Source organism: Gorilla gorilla, chromosome 8, assembly GCF_029281585.2.
Source record: "Gorilla gorilla gorilla isolate KB3781 chromosome 8, NHGRI_mGorGor1-v2.1_pri, whole genome shotgun sequence".
Lineage (NCBI taxonomy): Eukaryota > Metazoa > Chordata > Mammalia > Primates > Hominidae > Gorilla > Gorilla gorilla.
Window position 1 is genome coordinate 133,153,174 of NC_073232.2, and position 23,503 is coordinate 133,176,676.

A 23,503-nucleotide genomic window follows, 5' to 3' on the forward strand; every position below is an offset into this window, starting at 1 on the left:
GACAGCGGCGCCCAGGGGGCCACCCGGACTCTGTTTGGAACGGAAGCACAGTGTCCGCCGCTTCCTGGTTGCGGGTCAGCGCCCAGGTCCTGGGCTGGCCGCCGGGATGTTACCCTACACAGTGAACTTCAAGGTGTCGGCGCGCACCCTCACGGGGGCCCTCAACGCCCACAACAAGGCGGCGGTGGACTGGTGAGGGCGCCGAGCTTCCAGGTCGCCAGGATCGGCCAGGAATGTGTGAGGGGGAAGGGGGAAGAACAAGAGGTTTCACCCCCTGGTTTGTTTGGCCTCGCTAAGGCAGGGAGCCGCCCTCACGCAATGAGCTTGCTTTCAGTTGGTGGATTTTTGTTGTTACAAAAGTGATGATAGCCCCGTGTGGGAAATTCCCCCATGCAAATACATTTCCCCTCTTTCTCGCGTATTTCTCTGCTGTTTTCTCTGCACCTCGCCCTTTTGCCGTTCCATTCCTCTCTCTTTTCCTCTCCTCCAGCTTCCAGGCTTCTCTCTCTCCACCATTAATTCCCTGTGCACTTTCTCTTTCCCATCCTGTCTTTTCTTTTTCGTTGTCTTGTATTCCTGTTGTCTTTCAACAATGTGCCAGACCCTGTGCTAGGCGCCTGTTCTTTCACCTGTCCTTTTCACCTTCTCTTTTCGGGCTCCTCCTGTGTAGAACATTCCTGCCTTCAACAGGTCGTCTTTATTACTCTATCCCTTCACTATAAATTACCACTGCAGCTCTGAAAACTACTCATTAGACAAATGTAAAGCAAAATTCTGTGGCTGTGGGATGTTGTTAGGAGGACTGAAACGTCTTGTGCAGTGTTTGTCGTTTTATTTAGTTGGAAGGACTGGGATTAGTCGCAGTATCCCCAGGCACATTGTGGATACTAAGGATTAGAAATCGGATAAGCGAAAGACGTATGCCTACAATAACAGTCAGAGGGCACAAGTTCCTTTTTATGTCCTCGGGTCTCTATTTTCATATCTTTTAGAACTTTTTTTATCCGAATGAAAAGTGAATTTCAACAAGCATTTTAAGCTTAGCCAGATCTTTTATTTAAGTGGGATAATGATAAATACTGGCCTTTGGGTTTAAATGATTTTATTAATGGTGGTACATATGAATTAGACTTATCATTTATTTAGGCTTGGCAAGAAAGAAGTCGTCCTGCTTTGTTCTGTACTTAAACTTTAACATTACTGTTTTGCTAGGGGCTGGCAAGGTTTAATTGCTTATGGATGTCATTCACTTGTGGTAGTGATTGATTCCATTACTGCCCAAACTCTTCAAGTTTTAGAAAAGCATAAAGCTGATGTTGTAAAGGTAAGTAAAATCCCACTTTGACCCTAACATGTCGTCTAGTCTAAAGTTTAATACTGTGTATCACTAAGTTCTCATTAAGTCTTACGTGTAAGTGTTGAATAGCTTTTAAATATAACAACCTATTTGGGGTAGCCTAGAATTTTCATATATATGACTTAATGTCAATACAGGGTGAGTTATTAAATGCTAGTTGTTAGATCATTTTAAGGCAGATGAAAGTTCTACCATTTACAAGACTACTCAGTCATTCCTTAGTTTTGAGCACTTAGCATATGCTATGGATATGGAGATGAAAGCCCTCAGATAATTCTCCATCTCATAAGGAAGACTCACAGCGTGATAGTGTGATAAGTGAGACTCGCTTAACACGCCGTGAGAAAACAGAGGAGCTGCATATTGCCTGGTTGTGAGGAGAGTCACAGAAGTCTTTTCAGTTTCAAGACTAGTAGACAGTAGTTAGCCAAGTAAAACATTGACAAGGAGCATTGCAGGGAAAAGCAAGAATATACACAGAAGTAAGTAGCGTGCCATAAAGATGGCTAAAGATGGGACACTTGTAGGAGTGATGAAATAAGAGGCAGCCAGAGAGATTCAGCTGTCTGTCCTAAAGTTTTGTAAGATTACGAAAGAGTTTGGATTTTTTTTTTTTTTTTTTTTTTTTTTTTTTTTTTTAGACAGAGTCTCACTCTGTCGCCCAGGCCGGAGTGCAGTGGCATGATCTCGGCTCACTGTAAGCTCCACATCCTGGGTTCACGCCATTCTCCTGCCTCAGCCTCCCGAGTAGCTGGGACTACAGGCACCCACCACCATGCCCAGCTAATTTTTTGTATTTTTAGTAGAGACCGGGTTTCACCATGTTAGCCAGGATGGTCTCGAGCTCCTGACCTCGTGATCCACCCGCCTTGGCCTCCCAAAGTGCTGGGATTACAGGTGTGAGTCACCGCGCCCAGCAGGAATTTGGATTTTTGAGTGGGAGATTGATGTGACCATATTCGCGTCTTAGAAAAACTCTGGCAGCAGTGGAGGATCTGCTGGAGAAATGCAAGACTGGAGGCAGTAAGATCATTTAGGAGATTTCTGCAGTAATTTTGGTGGGAAATTCTAAGGGCCTAAAATAAAGCTGGGGCATGGAGAAGTCATGTTTAAGAGCTGCAAAGAGGTAAACCTGATAGCCTTTATAGTGATCAGTATAAAGGAGAGTAAGAGAATAGAGTGACTCCAAGGTTTCTTTTGGTGTAATTGAATGACAGTGTTTCCAGTTATCAGAGGTAAGCATCTGTGAAGTCAGTGAATTTTTAAGTTTTCAACATGCAAAATCTGAGATGCCTGTAATATATTGCATTATAGTGATCCGGGCTTTAGGAGAGAGGTCAGGATTAGAGATAGAGATTTGGAGTCTTTTTCTTTTTTAAATAATAGCTTTATTGAGATACTCATACCATAAAATGTACTGACTTAAAATGCACAATTCTGTGGCTTTTAGTATATCCACAGTTAATGCAGCCACAATTACAATGAACCTTTTTACCTCAAAAAGAAACCCTATATCCACTAGCAGTCATATTCCATTTCCCCCATTTCCCTCATCCTTTGGCAACCACTGACCTACTTTCTGTGTCTGTAGACTGGCCCATTCTGGGGATTTTATATAAATTGAATCATATAATTTGTGGTCTTTTGTGCATGACTTCTTTCACTTAGGATAATGTTTTCATGGTTCATCTGTGTTGTAGCATATATCAATACTCTGTTACTGATGAATAATATTCTACTGTAAGGATGTATCACATTTATTTTATTGATGGACATTTGGATATTTTGTACTTTTTGCCTGTTACGAATAATGCTGCTTTGCACATTCATGTGCAAGTTTTGTGTGAACCTGTGTTTTCATTTCCCTTGAGTATGTTTCTAGGGGTGGAATTACTGACTCATATGGTAACTCTGTTTAACTTTTTGAGGAACTGCTGGACTGTTTTCCAAATTAACATTCTCATTAGTAGTGTATGAGGAGTCTAATTTGTCCAAATCCTCACCAACGCTTGCTGTTCTCTGTTCTTTTGATTATAACCATCCTAATGGGTATGAATTGATTCTCATTGTGGCTTTGGTTTGCATTTCCCTGATGGCTAAAGGTGTGGAGTATCTTTTCGTGTGCTTATTGGCCATTCGTATATCTTCTTTGGAGAAATGTCTATGCAGGTCGTTTGCCCATTTTAAAATTGTATTATTTATCTTTTTATAATTGAGTCGTAAGATTTCTTTGTATACAGTAGTCCTCCCTTATCCAGAAGGGAAATGTTCCAAGACCCCAGTGGAAGCCTGAAACCCTGGATAGTACTGAACCCTATATATATTGTGCTTTTTCTCATACATACTTACTTATGATAAAGTTTATAAACCAAACCCTGTATATACTGTTTTGTCTCATACATACTTACCTATGATCAAGTTTATAAATTAGGCATAATAAGAGATTAACAATGATAACTAATAATAATAAAGGAGAACAATTATAACAATACATCAGCATTACTACTCTTGCACTTTGGGGGCATTATAAAGTAAAATAAGGGTTACTTGAACATAGCACTGAGATATCACAACAGTTGATCTGATAATCAGTATGGCTACTGAGGGCAGGTGGTGTATACAGCATGGATGTTCTGGACAAAGGGATGATTTATGATTGAGGCAGGATGGAACAGGACAGTGGGAGATTTCATCATGCTATTCAGAAAAGCGCATAATTTATGAATTGTTTATTTTTAGACTTTTTCATGTCGTATGTTTGGATTGATACATGATTTGCAAATATTTTCTCTCAATTTGTGGGTTGTCTTTTTACTTTCTTGGTGGTGTCTTTTGAAGAACAAAACTTTTTCATTTTGATGTAGTCCAATTTATTATTTTGTATTGTTGTTGCTTGTACTTTTTGTGCCATATCCAAGAAACCATTGCTTTCTCCAATATCAAGAAGATATATACCTTTGTTTTTTTCTTAGAATTTTAGAGCTTTAGCTTTTAATCCATTTTGAGTTAATTTTTATATATGATGTGAAATAGGGAAAATACTATTAATTTTTGTTTATTGACCATATCCTGTAATCTAGCTAACTTCACTTAGTAGATCTATTTAATAGTAATTTTGGGTAAATTTTTTTTAAGTAGACAGTCATGTCACTGCAAGTGACTGCAGTTTAATGTTTTCATTGATAATCTGTGTGTCTTCTATTTTTCTTGCCATGTTGCATTGGCTAGGACCTTTACTACAATGAATGGAAGAGTAGTGAGAGGATACTCTTGTCCTGTTCCTGAGCTTAGGGGGAAAGTATTCAGTCTTTCATCAAGTCTGATGTAAGGTATAGGGTGTTTTGGGAAAAATATATTTACCTTCTCTTTCCCTCTCTGTTTCCTTTCCCCTACACTGCCCCTTGGCATTTCTGGAGCTTTTATTTCTTTATGTAGGTCCAAGTTTCAGTCTGGTATTATATTCCCATCAACTGAAGAATTTACTGTAAGTTCTTGAAGTGCCTGTCTAATATTGGTTGATTCTCTTAGCTTTTATTTCTCTGAGAAAGTATTTCACTTTTGTTTACGAAAGATAATTTTCAAAGGATATAGAATTCTGGGTTTATAATTTTATTTTCTAGTAGTACTTTACAAATATCATTCCATTGGCCAGGCACGGTGGCTCACACCTGTAATCCCAACACTCTGGGAGGCCGAGGTGGATGGATCACATGGGGTCAGGAGTTTGAGACTAGCCTGGCCAACAAGGCAAAACCTCATCTCTACTAAAAATACAAAAATTAGCCAGGCGTGGTGGTACACACCTGTAATCCCAGCTACTTGGGAGGCTGAGGCAGGAGAACAGCTTAAACCTGGGAGGTGGAGGTTGCAGTGAGCTGAGATAGTGCCACTGCACTCCAGCCTGGGCAACAGAATAAGACTCTGTCTCCAAAAAAAAAAAAAAAAAAAAAAAAATCCCTCCGCTATCTTCAAGCTTACATAGTTTCTGATGAAAAATTTTTGTTTTTGTTTCTCTGCATTGTATCTTTTTTCCTCCGATTATCTTCAAGATTTCCTTAACCTTGGTTTTCAATAGTTTGATTATTAAAATATATATATATATATATATATATGGCTTGGAGTTTACCTAAATGGAATTCAACATATACATATACAAATATATACACATATACAAACATATATATACACATAGAGACAGTCAATTCTTGTTATTCATGGTAGCTATATTCTGTAAAGTTGTTGTATACACTGAATTAGTGAATACTGAAACTTTGTTTGCTCCTAGGGGTTAGGTTCTTGTGAGGCTCTGGTCACAACATTTTCATCAACTGATCAATAGAGAACCTTGCTTTATATGTGTTTCCGTTTAAAGACATATTAATATGTCAGTTGATCTATTAACATTGAACTCATAGCCAACAACACATGCCTGAGCAAAGATTGTCACACATATATATATGTATTTTTTGTAAGATACATCACAACTTCTCATACTTAGAAACGGTAGGCAGTATGCTTGGGGACCTATTTAAACAGTGAAGTCACCAGCAAAAAGAACAAAAATGTGAAAAATGTGGTATTAAATAAATCATGAGATGAACCCTTGTTTTGCAATTGGAAAAGCTAAAGCAAGAATTCTTGTTTGACTTCAGCTGGGAACACACATGTATGTTCAGTGACATTTTTTTCACCATTCTGCACTTGTCCACAAAAGCACTGCAAGTATTGATTTTGAGGTTGCAAATTTTAGTGAGTAGGTAAACTGACAAATACAGAATCTATAAATAACTAGAATGGACTGTGTACACATATATACACTGTACATATTCTATTCATACACATTCTATACCTATGAACTTATACATACTCAAACATATACACATACAAATATGCATACACACATACATATGCATATATACACATACACACCTCATTTAAAAATTTTTGCCTGAGCAAAAGATCTATTACAGGAAAACCTTAAGGCCTGTTCACGCTCATTTTCAGAAAACGTTGTTTCCATCTTTTTCATGAATACTACTGCAATTGGTTGGCTTACTTTCCTACCTTAGCATTATATATGAGTGGATTTATATCTGTACGCATATATAGGTATATACATTTATATGTATTTATAGATTTGTGGTATTTAAATCTACTTATTAAACAGACCTTGGACACTGTACTAAGTCTGAGAATAGAAATGCAAACAAAGACCACATGGTGTGCCCTATGGAACTTACAGTTGATGGACTCATGAATAGGCAAAAAGAATGTAAATAAAATAAGTACAAATTGTGTAGTAGTAAATGCTTTGAAGAAAATAAGCAGGATACTGAGAAGAGAGGGGTGGTAGTGACCAGGGAAGGCCTGACTCCTAGTGAGGACTATGAAATTTTTCCCTTACTCTGTCAGTATTCCTTGTTCAAGAATTTAATCAGATTTGCCCTGGAGTTCATGTGTTTTTTATTTTAAAAATTCTATTGTTAATCATGTTGCTATAGGCATGAAGCATTTTTTTTTTTAGAGAAAAACTTAATGTTTTGTGAAAGAGAGAGACAGCTAGAGTTTTTTGTTTGACTTTGCCTTCTCCTGACTTTCCCTCTGCAAGGTTTTTGTGTTTCTAAGTTGTCTTCCTTTAGTTAGGAGACTAGAATACAGAAAAACATTCTGCTAAATATGATTTTAGGTATTTTGTCATAAATTAGATTTTAGGAAAACTGATTTTCAAGGCATCCTGGGGTTTTGACCTAAATTTCCCAAAATATTAAGGCTGTGAATCATTTTTCATCACAGGAGCTTTGTGATGTGTCAAAAACAATTTTGTAACTGCAGTTAAAGATATCTACCAAAGTAACAAAAATGCTGCCTTCAAAATGAAAACCAGTTTTCTGTTTATTCTTGCTAAATGTTTATGTAATATAAATGTAGTATGGGTTCTGGTTGATGTTTTGTGAAAATTATGTTCCGTTTCATCCAGCGCAAGTATTTACTTGATCTGATTTCTTCTTGATACAGGTTAAATGGGCCAGGGAAAACTATCACCATAACATTGGCTCACCATATTGCTTGCGGTTAGCTTCTGCTGATGTCAATGGAAAGATCATCGTCTGGGATGTAGCAGCAGGAGTAGCTCAGTGTGAGATCCAAGAGCATGCCAAGCCTATCCAGGGTGAGGAAAGTCTGCTCAGCTAAGTGTGTATATTGATACACTTACTCTTGGAGTGGTTTTTTGGTTTTGGGGGTTTTCCCCCATTCATTTAATTTTATCAATTCCAAGTTAGCTCTTGATTGTGTTTTGCCTATTCTGCTGATCTAAATCTGGCTTTCTGTCCTTACTAATACACTTCTAGGCATATTTCTTCAAATCTCAACTGATTTGTGCTTTGGTAAAACTCATTAATTGCAGTATCAGCCTCATTCAAGCATGATAAGAAAAAGTAAGTGGTACAATCTTGTAATCTAAGCTACAATATAAGGAAAATTGGCCACTGCTGTTAGGAACTAGCCATCAGTGCTTACTCTACATTAAGTAATTTGTTCATTATCAGAGATGAACAAAATTTTATTCTCATTTTCATATAGATTGCTTGTTTGTTTGTTTCATGTTACTGACCTAAAAACAGTACGGTATTCTTTTTTTTTCTTTTTTTTTTTTTTTTGAGATGGAGTGTCGCTCTGTTGCCCAGGCTGGAGTACAGTGGCGCTATCTCGGCTCACTGCAAGCGCAGTGCCTCCTGGGTTCACGCCATTCTCCTGCCTCAGCCTCCCGAGTAGCTGGGACCACAGGCGCACACCACCACGCCCAGCTAATTTTTTGTATTTTTAGTAGAGACGGGGTTTTACCATGTTAGCCAGGATGGTCTCGATCTCCTGACTTCGTGATCCACCTGCCTCGTCCTCCCAAAGTGCTGGGATTACAGGCGTGAACCACTGCGCCCTGCCCAGTACAGTATTCTTTAGACTTAAGTCCTCCAGTGGCTCTCTTGACTGAATGAATTTTTTAAATGACTATTTAAAAAATATTTATTAAATACTTACTGTGTACTAGGTACTGAACTAGATCTTTGCATATTCTGTTTATTTTTTGAAAAACCATGAAGAACTGTAAAGTTCCATTAAGCAATTCCACAGAAACATTAGGAAAGTCTGACATCTTGGTTGTGGCTAGGAGAGTTTCATATTGATTTTATAGTTTTAAGTAATGATTAGGGCAAATTGCCTTTTATTTTCTTTGAAGTAATATTTCAGATTACTTCAAAATTTTTACCTTGAGAGTTTAACCAGACAACTTATTTTTATATAGAATTAGTTTTTTCTCTGGAATATTGATACACACACACACACACACACACACACACACACACACACGTCACATTTGGGGCTGGTGGTTAAGTTTTTAAAGATTATATTTTAAAAACTAAATATCAAGGACAAGTTAGCCAAGGACTTTGGAGAGTGTGGTTTCTGAATTTTGCCTTTCTTTATCGGGTCTTTCCAGATGTTCAATGGTTGTGGAATCAAGATGCTTCCCGCGATTTACTGCTTGCTATCCACCCGCCAAACTACATTGTGCTCTGGAATGCCGACACTGGCACCAAACTATGGAAGAAGAGCTATGCAGATAACATTCTTTCTTTTTCTTTTGACCCTTTTGATCCCTCACATTTAACTTGTGAGTAACAGTTGCTTGTGGAAAATGAGTTAAGTGAGATATTTATAATATAGTAATGCTATGTGCATGAGATATACACACACATTATACATCTATAATGTTAAAATGACTGAGCGAAGTGGAGAAGCATGTCTAGTCCATATATCTGCAGCTCCTAATACACATACTCAATCATAAGTTCATATCATTGCAAATATGATAAAAAATTAAATCAGCAAGCTACACCTTCACTGTGTTGAATTTGTGAATAGTATTAGACTAGCCAGGGACAGAGAGTTACTTTGACACTCCAGACTTAATTAGTTCTTCTAAGAACATTTAAATAACTTGAATCAAGGGTTTCATTCAGTCTGTGGCCAAGTTAAGTTCTTGCTTTTTAATAAATTGTCCTAATTCACGCCATTCATTTTGAGTGCCATAAACAGATGCATGTAAAGAAGAAATAAGCCTAAACAAATTTTTTCTTGCAGAGATAGTTTTTGCTAATATGCTTTTAATGTTTTCCTGAGTTAATGATCTAAAAATGAGATTTGCTTTAGGTATTTTTGTGGCTAAATTGTTTAGAAACTATTTAATCATCCAACAGATATTTCTTGAGCTATTGCTACTCTTCTGGGAACCAAGATGTCTCAGAACCCAAAAGGCCGGAGCCTTCACAGAGTTTGCATTCTAGTGAGAAGAAGTCATATCATAAACTATGACCACAATGAATTAATAAATTCTAGTGTAGTAAGAGGTGACAGGTGATATAAAGGCAGGATAAAGGGGATGCAGAAGAATGGGGGATGAGGGCATGCAAGTTGTATGAGATAAAGTGGTCAAAGTAGGCTTCACTTTGATAATGATCAGAAATGTGAAGGAGGTAAGGGAATTAGCTATGGTAAGGAATGTTTTTCCTGGATTTGAATGACTCAAAATTGTTTTACCCATCAACTTTTATTGAGGGGTGTGTGTGTGTCTGCACGTGTTAAAGGAGGAAGAGAAAGGCAGACAAAGCTGAAATTATAATAACATGGGAAATGTGGCTGTGTAAATACACTACAGGGTGCTTAGGCTTTTATGTATGTAAATGTTTGTATATGGACGTGTGCATACATACACTCACTTGGTCACCAGTTTACTTACTCCCATAGGTGCAGTGCTGGGGAAACACCTAGGAGGGCTGGCCCAGTTGGCAGAGTCAGGGAAGGAAGGCATCACAAAAGAAGGAAGCAAAGGGGACCTTGAAGGATGAGTTCTGGAACCTGAAAAGGCAACAAGGCTTTCAGCTAACTTGATTGCACCAGCTCTTTACATCTCTGTAATTTGGTTGATGAAAGCATTGTGTGTTTCAGAGTGTCAGTTGACCTAACATCTTTGATTTACTCATATTGAATGTGCTAGGGTTGTCATAACTCTTGAATGCATCCTTTTTCCCTGTGTTTAGAGCAGCCTTGCTAAGGGCTGGGACCCAGGGTAGTAAGGTTTTTCTGCTCATGTCTTCCAGTATTAGGCCCATTGTTGAGGGAGATTATTTTTTCAGTCATAAAAAGGCATAATTTGTATTGCTAAATATGGTGCTCCCTCCTTGACTATTTTTGTTTCATGTACACTTAGTAAGTCACTGTGGGCCCACTACTGTTTTCTAAATATTAAGGGAAAAGAATATTCTTTAATCATCTTAAGGTTCGATCTGATGCTTGAAAAGAAAAAGGGAATATATTTAGACTGAGTAGCTCAGGATAAAAATTTGGTATCATCAAATCAAATATATGAACTTAGCTAATTGTGATATGCAGAGCCTCTTAAGTATGGTTTTTTGTTTTTTTAAGTTATGGGATATGTTAAAGTTTTTTTGTTTGTTTGTTTTTTGTTTTTGGTTTTTTTTTTTTTTTTGAGATGGAATCTTGCTCTGTCACCCGGGTTGGAGTGCAGTGGCACTATCTCAGCTCACTGCAACCTCCACCTCCCAGTTCAAGCTATTCTCCTGCCTCACTCTCCTGAGTTGCTGGGATTACAGTTGTGTGCCACCACGCCTGGCTAATTTTTGTATTTTTGGTAGAGACGGGGTTTCACCATGTTGATCAGGCTGGTCTCGAACTCCTGACTTCATGATCTGCCTGCCTCTGCCTCCCAAAGTGCTGGGATAATAAGGAAAGATTTTTAATGAAAGTCCGTGCACTGAATTTATTTAGAAGAACAAACACTTGTTCTTTCTGCCAATAACCTTATGTTATCTTTTTAATATAAGACATAATATAGAATGCCAAGCTTGGAGGCCTCTGATGAATTGTAATGGACCACCTGTTTCTCTTCAACTTAGAGAACATTCCCATTATGTTATGACTGCATAACATTGCCAGTTATATATTATTAAAATTATCACTATATTGCTCTCAAAATTGTATTGGAATAAAACTGTATGCTAAACTTGATTAAACTTTAATCAGAGTTTTGCTTTTCTCAATATAGTGCTTACCAGCGAGGGTATTGTTTTCATCTCAGACTTCTCCCCATCCAAGCCTCCCTCAGGCCCTGGGAAAAAAGTTTACATATCCAGCCCACACTCTAGCCCAGCTCATAACAAGCTGGCCACAGCCACAGGTGCCAAGAAAGCTCTAAATAAAGTAAAAATTTTAATCACTCAAGAGAAACCTAGGTAAGTTACAAGTGTAAAATTAACATTCATCTACTTATCCGGTATGAAAGCATCATTTTTGGAGATGTACAAAGACTGATGTTTTTCTTCATCTCACTTTTTCTCATTTCTAATTTTGAATTTATTAGAGGAAAAAGATATTTATTTTTGTCCCCTGCCCTAAGAGGAGATTCAGCATTTAACATTGCCTTTGTTTCCACTAGCTGTGCTAAACTTCCCCACTTACTTTTATAGATTAAAATTTTTGAATTCTGATTTTTACTTGTGAAAACCGCGATGATCCTAAAGTTCAGGCAATTGAATGCATTAAAAATTTGGGCACAAAAGCTGGATACTCATTTTAAATACATTTTCCTGACTTAGGTGCTGGGCATTCTCATTCAGCAGTAAAATCGGAGTGTTTTTCTTATGCAGGTGAAGATGTCTCCCATCCTGGTTAAGAGCCAAGGCTCCGGGGGAAGCTGTAGCTATGAGACTGTGCAACTTCTTTAATCTTACTCAAATTTCTCTCTCCCAGTCTCTAAAATAAGGCTTTAAAGTATTTCATAGGGTTGTTTTAAAGATCAGTAGTTCCAATAATGTAAGTAAAGCGTGTAATGTCATTGATACTTAGTAATTTATTTAGAAGATGTCGGCTGTTATTAAGAAATTACAACTGAATAAAAGTTTATTTTAAGTAATTTGATGTATTCAAAATAGGTTTCTTTCTTTTTCCTATAGCAATAATCTGTATATTATTGCTTTGGCAGGCTTTTTTGTTTGTTTTGGCATTCATTTTCAGATAGCCTTTATTTTTAATATGCCAAGATTACTCTCTCTAGGCTTGGTGAGTAACTACTTGAAAAATATGTGGTAAAAATATAAATTGCTCTACAAATACATTTTGCACTTGTGTGTAAATATCACTTTTATATATTAAGCCATAGGCTGGTTAAGTTCACTAGTTAATTTATCTCTCACCCTGTGCCAAAATGACTTAAGATTACTTCTTAAGTATCTTAAGAGAACTTTCTATTTTTTATGTATTCCCTCTCATAAACAAGAAATTATTTGGCAGTCTGAATAGTTTTATAAGTTATGTTTTATATTTCTTAAGTTTTCTCTCATATGAATTATATGTATATCTTGAGTATTGGGGAAATACATTATTTCTTCAAGTAGAACCGCTCTGGGTGCTTTCACATCTATTAATTCATGGACTCTTACTACAATTCTGGCAGTAGTAATATTCCCATTTTACAAATAATGAAAACTGAGTCCCACACCAATTTAAATAAAGTTACTCAAGCTCACCCAACTAGGATATGGCAGTCGGGATTTTAATGCAATAAAAATTCCTCTTTCTAGTCTTGTGAACTAACTTTATTTTAAATTTCAAAGCCTTTTAATAAAATTATGTATGTAAAATGAAATGTAAAATGAAAATAGTACATAATTGTATGTCTATTCCTATTGAAATATATTTAATATAGAAAAGGTGATTGAATGTATGCAACAATCACAAATTATTAAAATGATTTTTCAGACCCTAACAATCTCTTAAAATCCTTATAGTTTGACCTGTTTTATTTACACACAAGAAAATGCTGCAATATAAGTGAAACTTTGTTTCAAAAAAGATTTAAGACAGCTTAAAAGTGAATGAAGGCAGCCAAGGGGAAGTTACTTGCCCAAAGCCATGCAGATAGTCCAGTAACTCCTGGTCCAGGGGCCCTAATTACCCTAAATGTTGATGTTTTCATCCTGAGTCTTGATTTTAACAGTTTGTCTAGTACTTTTAATGGCAAAGTAAAAGTAAAATAAAACAGTCTTATGCATGCCAGCTATTATTATATCATCATTTACCATGTCTTGTGTAATATTAATAACTTAATATTCTACTACTTAATATTTCAAAAACTTAGAAACGCTGACATTTCTACCCGTCCTATACAATATTATTAGCATTTGGATTTTGGTACATAGTAGAGATCTAAGTTTTGGATGCCAACCCATGTTGGTCACTTCAGGGAATAGTTGTACATTTTTATTGTCAATTTTTATGTGTAAAGTACAAAATTAAATCTTTTATTAGCTCTGATATAAATGAAGTCTTTGACCCAAGTAAATGTTTACTTTTTTCAGTGCTGAATTCATAACTCTCAATGATTGCCTTCAGTTGGCATACCTGCCTTCAAAAAGGAATCACATGTTGTTGCTCTATCCTCGAGAGATTTTAATCCTTGACCTTGAGGTGAATCAGACGGTGGGTGTGATTGCAATAGAACGCACAGGAGTTCCATTTTTACAGGTATCTACAATTCATAAATTATATTCCCCAAAATTATTAAGAATGTTATATTAAAAGAAGGCCATAATCTTGCATAAGTCTTGTCTTCAGTTCTCCACTTTCTCTTTTCAATTTATCAAGACTAGCAACACTATTTTAGATTGATTTTTTTGTCTGCACTTTTGATTGGTTTGATTTACCCTAGAAATTGTGACTGATCCTGAGATATTTATTGAACTATTTAAGTCACATGGGTAAAGACAAATTATTTTAGGATTATAAATGGATATTTTAAATGTACATTTAGTTTTAAAGTTTGGGATTTGTCTATTTTTTTTTCTTTTGCCCATATTATCTAAATATGAGTTTGAGTTTCACAGTATATACTTTATTAATCTATTGTGTTTTAAAGAATAAATATATCATCTATTTAAAGGTAATACCCTGCTTTCAGCGTGATGGTTTATTTTGTCTACATGAAAATGGTTGTATAACTTTACGTGTTCGAAGATCTTATAATAACATTTTTACCACTTCAAATGAGGAACCAGGTGAGTTTCTGTCTCACAATAATGTTATATTTTTCTTCAAAATTATTTTATAAAGCTTGATGTGGCAAATACCAGCCAAGGTATATAGTTAATGATACTCCTTGCTTTGAGGAAGTTTAAAATATGGTTATAATAAGAGGCATAAAAAGTATAAGCCCAAGATTAATCTCTTGATGTTAAAACAGTGCACCTCCTGTATACATCAAAGAGAGTAAAATTTCGTGTTTCTTGATCATATCCATGAGCTAAGTAGATATTATCTTTTGGAATTTTTTTTTTTTTCAGTACAAGTCCAACCTTGTGTGCCTTTATTATTATACCCCCTTGACTTGTTGGCTGTAAGAACTTCCATTGTAAAGTGACAGAGGTTATTAAGTCTCAGTTGTCAAGTCAGTCTTATCTTGGAGAATGAAAATAATGTTTTTGTGAAATTATATACTGTGTAAAGAACAAAGTGATTTTCACATCTTTTGGAAAGTACAGTTATTTTCAGGCTTATAGACTACTACAAATTATGATGGAAATTTATTCATTAATTATATATCACTGTTGATCCTTTTTCAAAGTATTGTCTTTATTTTAAAATATTGAAAAAAGATATCTTGATTATAGTTGTTATTTTGGAAATTAAACTTAGTACAGTCATTAAGTAAATTATCTTTATATTTGGAAAAAATTTAGTAGTAATTGTAAAAAGTGAAGCCATGCTTGACATTGCATTCATGAAGGAGTGATGCCCAAATTTAGTTGAGGTTTTATTTAAATTGAAACAAACAGTAGTGGTATTGATATGGCTGCTTTCTGATATTTAAAACAATTTTATGTGAAGATCCAGATCCGGTTCAGGAGCTTACCTATGATTTACGAAGCCAATGTGATGCAATCAGGGTGACAAAAACCGTCTGTCCCTTCAGTATGGTGTGCTGTCCTGTCAATGAGAATGCAGCCGCCCTCGTAGTGAGTGATGGCAGGGTCATGATATGGGAACTCAAGTCTGCAGTTTGTAATCGAAATTCACGGAACAGGTAAATGAATCAACAGGATCATGGTTTTGTTTTTTGTTTCCTGTTGCCTTTTATAAAATATTTCCATAATCATAAAAATAGGAGGGCTGGTTTTCTATAAAAATATTTTTAAGGTAATAATTAAGGCTTTAGATTATTAGGGAATTATGTAAATCTGCTAGAGCTATTTCACCTATGGGTAAGATCAATGAATAATATAAAAATAGATAGAATGCCATGATCTGGACTTAATAATTTGAATTCCTAATACGTAATGCAGATTTTAAGTATGTAAAACCTTCTAATTATTATGTCTTTGCAGTAGTTCTGGTGTGTCACCTTTATATTCACCAGTGTCTTTCTGTGGAATTCCTGTAGGAGTGCTACAGAATAAACTCCCAGACCTTTCCTTAGATAACATGATTGGTAAGCTTTTTTCCCCTCTAACTCCATGTTAAGTATTCTTTCTGAAGGGCAAAATTAATAGAATCACTCACTTGTAATTATTTTAAAGTCAAAAAAGTTAATACTTGAGAAAACTAGAACATGGAATCATTCTTTCCTAAATAAATCAGAGGGGTTTAAAATACTTAGGTAGAAAAGTGCCTGAAGTAGCATGGGTTTGCATTATAGTTGTTAGAAATAGAAAATGTTCATTCGTGAGGGACTGATGTAAATGAAAGCAATGACATTAGGCATCTGGATTTTGGACCTAGAGCCGATGCTGAGCTATGCCATGCCAACTCAGGGCCTTGCTGTTTGCTGGTTCCTCAGCTTGAAATGAAGTACATGCTTCCTTTCTCTCTGCTACTCCTAATTCAAAATTCAACTCAGATATTGTTTTCTTTAATCTCCCAAGTCTAATTTAAATGCTCTTCTTTTGTTTTTCCTAACAGTTATCAGCATATTTTAATTGTGGGTTTTTTTCTTCTGTTTCATCTCATCAATTGTAAGCATCACAAGGGTGGTGCAGTGTTTGATTCTATTTTGTCTTTCCCAGCACTCAGCACAGTACCTTGTGCATGCCTGTTTTGTAGTAAATATTTACTGAAGGAATAAAGTAACTGAGCAGTATTAGAAAAGATTATTTTAACTTTTTGACATGAATTATTTTTATGTTGGGGATTCTTTCAAAAAATCATTTTTGGAGATAAAGTGTTCAAAGTTATTTAATTATGAGGCCAGTATGTATTAAAGGAAGAATGAGAGTTTGTGATTTCAAATTTTATGCTACTTGAAATTGTAAGACTTTGTAAATATGCCAAGCAATTTGGACATCTAATTTTTTTACAGTTGTGGCTATGGTTTATAAAGGATTTTCTGTTTTATTATTTATTCTACCATAATATAATTGAAAACAATATTATTTAGGAGGGTTTTTTTGTTGTTGTTGAAAGCTAAATAAGTGATGTACTAGAAAGAGCATTGGCCGGGTGCAGTGACTCACGCCTGTAATCCCAACACTTTTGGAGGCTGAGGCGGGAGGATCACTTGAGGTCAGGAGTTCGAGACCAGCCTGGCCAACATAGTGAAACCCTGTCTCTACTAAAAATATAAGAATTAGCCAGGTGCAGTGGCATGTGCCTGTGGTCCCAGCTACTTGGGGGGCTGAGGCAGGAGAATCGCTTGAACCTGGGAGGCGGTGGAGGTTGCAGTGAGCCAAGATTGCACCACTGCACTCTAACCTGGGCAACAGAGTGAGACTCGATCTCAAAAACAAAAAGCATTACATTATTAATTACATTAATTAGATCACATTTATTGGGTACTTCATACTGTGTTAAGTGCTGTGCTAAATATTCTACATATTACCTTGGTACAGCTTTGCAATGTAAGTAATATTATCTCCATTTGATATATATGAGAACTAAAGCTTTCAGAGAGATTAAAGCTTTAAACCACACAGTCACACAGTCACACAATGGAAGAGCCCAAGTGTGACCCAGGTAATCCTGGCTCCAGAGCCTGCTCCTTAGCAGTGGCCTCCAGTCCTGACAGCTCCACTGTCATCTTGGGCAAGACCATCATTCATCTCTAGGCCTCAGTTTTTTCACGATTTCTGCCAGTTATGAAATCCTTTTGTTCAGTGATACTTACTATTATATCTAAAATTCTTTCTCTCCACTATCTATTCTACAAGACATAAATCCATATGAGGAAGCCTGGACACATGTTTTGCAAAATTTATTTGATCAGTAACACAATTTTTTGAGTTAATTCACCTTGTCTACTCTTAATATGAAAACTTAAAGTGAAAAGAATTATAAACACACAAAGAACAGCACTAGTCAGTTATATGGAGCCCATAGGAGTTTGAAATTTTATGCTGTTTAGGTATCTAAGTGATATAAATTACAGTTTTTAAGAGACAAATGGATACGGATTGTATAGCAGTTCTTGACAATGTAGTTGATTTTAAAGTGTTAAATAAAGCTTCGTACTTGAAAACATTTTAATTTAAACTTTTAATTAAACTTTTAATTTGAAATTCACTGTGTTCTTAGTGAAAATTGAAAGCAATTCGGGTAAATAAAGAGGCTGATTTATATTCACTGGATAAATGCTGATACTTATTAAGGCCTAATCTGCCCTACATTGTGAATTGCCTCTTATGAAAAATACTTGAAGAAAAATATGGCATTCCCTGGGTGTCAACTCAAAGCCAACATATGTATGTGTGGCACTTACATGTTAAGCTTCCCATTCCTTCATATTTCATCTTTTTTATTTTATTTTATTTTATTTTTTTTGAGATGGAGTCTCGCTCTGTCACCAGGCTGTAGTGCGGTGGCGCAATCTCGGCTCATTGCAACCTCCGCCTCCCGAGTTCAAGCGATTCTCCTGCCTCAGCCTCATGAGTAGCTGGGATTACAGGTGTGCGCCACCACACCCAGCTAATTTTTGTATTTTTAGTAGAGACAGGGTTTCACCATGTTGACCAGGATGGTCTCGATCTTCTGACCTTGTGATCTGGCCGCCTCGGCCTCCCAAAGTTCTGGGATTACAGGCGTGAGCCACCACACTCGGCCTCCATCTTTTTTTAACCAAAGTTATGCAGAGGGATTGATATTGAGTATGTGGCTAATCCTAAGGGATCATTTTAATAGGATTAAAATGCTATTTTTTCTATATATTTTGTGGATTTTAAAATAACATTATTAAAACAACTTTACAGCTTCAAAAGGTTGTATTTATCACCCACTCTTAGTAATTATTTACACTTTTCCTTTCACACTGTATACATGTTTGTGTTTATGTGTGTGTAGACATGTATGTATATACTCATGCATATTCTTTCTATTTTTGGCAAGTTAATCCCAATGTTCTGTAGTGGTTTATAGGAAGGAAATTTGTATACCTTTTTAATGAACAGTCTTGATTTCATTGTACTGTTTAGATTTAGCTTTTGTTAGAATGATTTTTATTGGAGTCATCTTTTTAGTTTGAGACTTGCTAACCTAAGTACGAATGGTGTATGTGAAAATAATGCCATTGAAGTCTTAACTATTGACAGTGATGGTGTATATATTATACACGTGATTTATGAATATATATATTTGTATTTGTTTTATATTTACTTATAAAACATATTTTGTAATTACACTGACACATTAAGGTTTCTTATTAGAAATTATGAATAAGTTATTTAAATCTGTTTTTCATGAATACCAATTTTGTATGTACTTTACAGAGTACATCAGATTGAAAAGTAACCCTTTCAAAAGGCAGTAAAATGAGAAAAATGCGGTACAGTAGTTCACTCTGCAGAAACTGTTCTCTAATGCGAGTTCTCTTGCTTTGTTCTGAAGCCTGTGTAGTGCTTTAATACCAGGAACATTGACTGCAACAGTGTTTCTTAGAAGACATAGGTCCCTGCATTCTGGATAGCAGGACTCGGGAGTAATCTATCCTTTGAGGTGTTAGTTGATGCAATTTAAGTCCTATAGCCAGGTACAGAGTCATTGTGTCCTTAATAACTACAGCCGCTAAAGTACTACATTAACTACATTATACTTTTAGACCTGAAGAGCATTTCTACTGAAAATTTTCTTTAGCTTTTTAAGATCAGCATACACTGTAGTTAATATATTTGTTATTTTTATTACAAATCAGGGCAAAGTGCAATTGCTGGGGAAGAACATCCCAGAGGTTCAATTCTGCGGGAAGTGCACCTCAAGTTCCTGCTGACGGGACTGCTTTCAGGACTGCCTGCACCACAGTTTGCTATTCGTATGTGTCCACCGTTGACCACAAAAAACATCAAGATGTATCAGCCACTGCTGGCTGTTGGTGAGTATTTGACCTGGTCTTTTTTTTTTTAACTCACTTTATAAGATGTTTAGGTTTTCTAGTTTCTAGAAGATCCTTTATTCTTTTTGAGGATGCTTTAAAAGGAGATAGAGGCTAAGTGAAACTGTAAATACTCATCCTGGAACTTAAAAAAAAAAAATTTCTGTCCTTTTATTCCAACTGTCTTATATTGAATTGGAATGCTGAGTCTTCATCCACCTGAGACTGGACAGTCGAGTCTCTGACGCTGTCCATTCATCTCGGAAATACCAGGAGGCTCATCCCTGCAGTGCTGAATCCCAGGCTCCTTGTCTGTAATTGGACCACCCCAGTCTTTATGTCATGTCAGTTTTCGTTGGGTCTTTATTGACTAAAAATATAGTCAGAGTTAATAGCTTAATAATAGCAGGGTTCTTCTTTTGCCAAGAGTTATATATTAAATATTATTTAAAGTGGCTATGGTTCCTATAAATTAAGATTTGCCTTTTGGTGTGAAATTGTGTATTTGTATGTTATAGGTAGAAAAATTTATCTGGGTTCCAACTTGCTGTCACATTGATTTCATAGTAATGTGATGAACCTAATTTTCCTTACAGCATAGAGAAAAAAACAAAATTTAGTTTGCTATTAAGTACACATTATTAAAATACATTTCTCCAAAACTTCGGAAAAACAGTGTATTTGTTTGAAACTCAACATTTCTTCTTAAGATGCTATCAGCTGGCTTCTGGCTTTCTCCCCCAGTCTATTAACATGCGATTTGTGGTGAAAACCTCACCATATTTATTCTGTGGCCAACATGGCTGACTTCTCAGTGTTAAAGACTCATTTGGGTATTACCGTTTGGTAGTACCCTTCTCCTGTTTTTTTCTGTGCCTATCTTTTGAAAGCGATTTGATTTTTATGATTCAATTGTCTATATATGTGTCCCGATTTATATAATGCAGATAAATGTTTAATTTTTGCTTTAGAAACTGTTGATTAATATTTCACCACTAATAGATTTTAATTAGGATTCATCAATGTGCTTCATATGTATGTATTATGTCAGTGTTCCTGATTTGTCAATTAGGATTTTGTCAATTTCTTGGGGAAAACTACTTCTTGGGATAGCTATGTAATAAGAGCTATGGCAAGGTCTGAGCTTTCCATTGTAGAATAAGCTGTATTGGTATGTAGTGAATATCATTTACTGAATTTAGTATAACAAAGTAAAAATATAAAATAAGTACCTAAAAGTTTGTCTAGAGGTGTCACTAAGAAAGATAAATAAGAGTTCAGCTATGGAATTAATTCTCCTTGTGGTGCCCCTAGTGCATTAGATCATAGGTTCAGCATTGTTAAAACTTTCAGATTGCAGAAATCATTGGATTATTATGAAGTTCTGTTAATTGAAAAATTTTAGTAATTTAGTTATTTTCTCAGTGCCAAAAGGTATTATTATGAAATAGATGATAAATGTAAACAACTGTACAATGTGTTTTTCTAGAATAGTTTTGCAAAAGATTTCTGGAGTTTTATTCAGCAAATAAGATAATATTGGAATTTGCCCAGCATTTTTACTTCCACTCTGTTGCTTTGCATGAATTCATTAATCTTTAAATCATGTGCAGTGCAAAAGTGATTGTCCATATAGACTGTTCACTTTTCTTGCTTAACTTATAAAAACACTATAGCGACTGAAGCTTTACTTTCTCATGTATGTCCATGTCCTTTACATTTAAACTTTAGACATACTACCTGAGACCATGAAAAGCTTTAGAATAATACCTGTAAACTATTAATTATAGTGATGACAGAATACTAATAGTTAACCAAGTGCTTACTTTGTGCCAATTACTGTGCTAAGTGCTTTATGTTTTCCCATTTAATCTCCAACAACTAGATTTTCTACTCTTCCCATTTTAAAGAGATGAAAACACAGATTTAGTGTGGGCAAGTAATTCATCCAAGAGTATAAGGAAGAGCCAGGGCTTAAGCCCAGGTTTCTTTAATTGCAGAAACCACAGTTAACCATCATACTTTACTCTCTTGTCAGGATTTATTTAATAGAAGAGACAAAAAGAAAACTTTGGAAAGAAAAATGGATAACCCTGGTTAGTGAGCTCTGCTAGATTGCTTATTTGAGGACCAGCTATAATAAACCTTCTGAGTCTCAAAAAGTATAAATTCCCATGTGTATAAAAGCTTAGGAAAGTGTTTCTTCAAACTGTATGTGTATTAATGTAAGTTTTAAGGTCTTTCTGTGAAAAATCTATTCCTGGAATTAGGCAAGGCTTTTGAGCACGTGAGGTTAGGCCCATTTTTTTAATAAGGAAATGGACCAGAGAAATTCATTCTTTTTTGTGTGTTTGTTTAAACACATAGTTTGGGTTTCTTTTATAAAAGATAAATGTTGTTAAGTGATTAAAGTCTTGAGAAAAGACTTTTCTTGCAAAGTGCTGGAACTCCCACTGAATTAATGCTCTTCCATGATGTCATTTTGAAAGGTACAAGTAATGGTTCTGTCCTGGTGTACCATCTCACCAGTGGTCTGCTACACAAAGAGTTAAGCATCCACTCATGTGAAGTCAAGTAAGTATGTCATTGTGATGGTGACATCACAAACATCATATCAGAAAAAAAATTCTCATAGACTTTTCTACATTGAGTACTCTGTAATGATATCTGCAGTGGTGATTATTTGAAAAGTTTGAATAATATTCATGTCCAACTAATGGCTATGTTAATCAAGGATGATAACTAATTGTTTGCTGTGTAAAGAACATAAGCAGTAGAGAATGTTTTCTCTTTTATTAGGTTGGTGCAAAAGTAATTGCGGTTTTTGCAGTTTTTTTTTTTTTTTTTTTTAATGGCAAAAAACACAGCTATTTTTGTACCAGCTAATATTGTTGCACCTCATTTATTTCTCCTAAGGGCCAGGCTGTTTTCTCACTGGATATCCTTACGTTGCCTTGTTCAGGTTTATTTTATTTATTTATTTTGCTCAAAATTATTATTTTTTATTATTTTAAAATTTTTTTTACTTTAAGTTCCTGGATACATGTGCAGAATGCATGCATTTGTTACATAGGTATACATGTGCCTTGGTGGTTTGCTGCACCTGTCAACCCATCACCTAGGTTTTAAGCTCCACATGTATTACCTGTTTGTCCTGATGCTCTCCCTCCCCTCACATGCCCCTGCCAACAGGCCCTGGTGTGTGTTGTTCCCCTCCCTGTGTCCATGTGTTCTCATTGTTCAACTCCCACTTATGAGTGAGAACATACAGTGTTTGGTTTTTCTGTTCCTGTGTTAGTTTGCTGAGGATGATGGCTTCCAGCTCCATCCATATCCCTGCAAAGGACATGATCTCCCTTTTTATGACTGCATAGTATTCCATGGTGTGTATGTACCACATTTCCTCTTTCTTTTTTTTTTCTTTAATTTTACTTTAAGTTCTGGGATACATGTGCAGAATGTGCAGGTTTGTTACATAGATATACATGTGCCTTGGTGGTTTGCTGCACCTGTCAACCCATCATCTAGGTTTTAAGCCCCACATGCATTAGGTATTTCTCCTAATGCTCTCCCTCCCCTTGCCCCTCAACCCCCGACAGGCCCCAGTGTGTGATGTTCCTCTCCCTGTGTCTATGTGTTCTCATCGTTCAACTCCCACTTATGAGTGAGAACATGCAGTGTTTGGTTTTCTGTTCCTCTGTTAGTCTGCTGAGAATGATGGC

The 23,503-nt window shown here is 35.9% G+C and overlaps 1 protein-coding gene and 1 long non-coding RNA gene across 4 annotated transcripts in view; one reads left to right on the forward strand and one right to left on the reverse strand.

Annotated features, from left to right (window-relative positions):
* The window catches only part of LOC109028628 (uncharacterized), a 162,075-nt gene that overhangs the window by 95,213 nt on the left and 43,359 nt on the right, over positions 1 to 23,503 (reverse strand). The gene's annotated exons all lie outside the window — the stretch shown is intronic.
* Positions 22 to 23,503, forward strand: part of WDR11 (WD repeat domain 11) — a 57,912-nt gene continuing 34,430 nt past the window's right edge. Inside the window, exons 1-11 of one of the 3 annotated variants that reach the window (XM_019035241.3) lie at positions 22 to 192; positions 1,213 to 1,324; positions 7,373 to 7,526; positions 8,856 to 9,029; positions 11,481 to 11,667; positions 13,792 to 13,957; positions 14,373 to 14,487; positions 15,317 to 15,512; positions 15,814 to 15,917; positions 19,605 to 19,781; positions 22,271 to 22,355. In XM_019035241.3, the coding sequence (XP_018890786.1) occupies positions 107 to 192; positions 1,213 to 1,324; positions 7,373 to 7,526; positions 8,856 to 9,029; positions 11,481 to 11,667; positions 13,792 to 13,957; positions 14,373 to 14,487; positions 15,317 to 15,512; positions 15,814 to 15,917; positions 19,605 to 19,781; positions 22,271 to 22,355 (1,556 nt within the window). In that variant the 5' untranslated portion in view covers positions 22 to 106. Of the gene's footprint in view, positions 193 to 1,212; positions 1,325 to 7,372; positions 7,527 to 7,585; positions 7,795 to 8,855; positions 9,030 to 11,480; positions 11,668 to 13,791; positions 13,958 to 14,372; positions 14,488 to 15,316; positions 15,513 to 15,813; positions 15,918 to 19,604; positions 19,782 to 22,270; positions 22,356 to 23,503 lie in introns of those variants that run through there. The other 2 variants (XM_055353239.2, XM_019035242.3) reach the window with 2 other exon arrangements.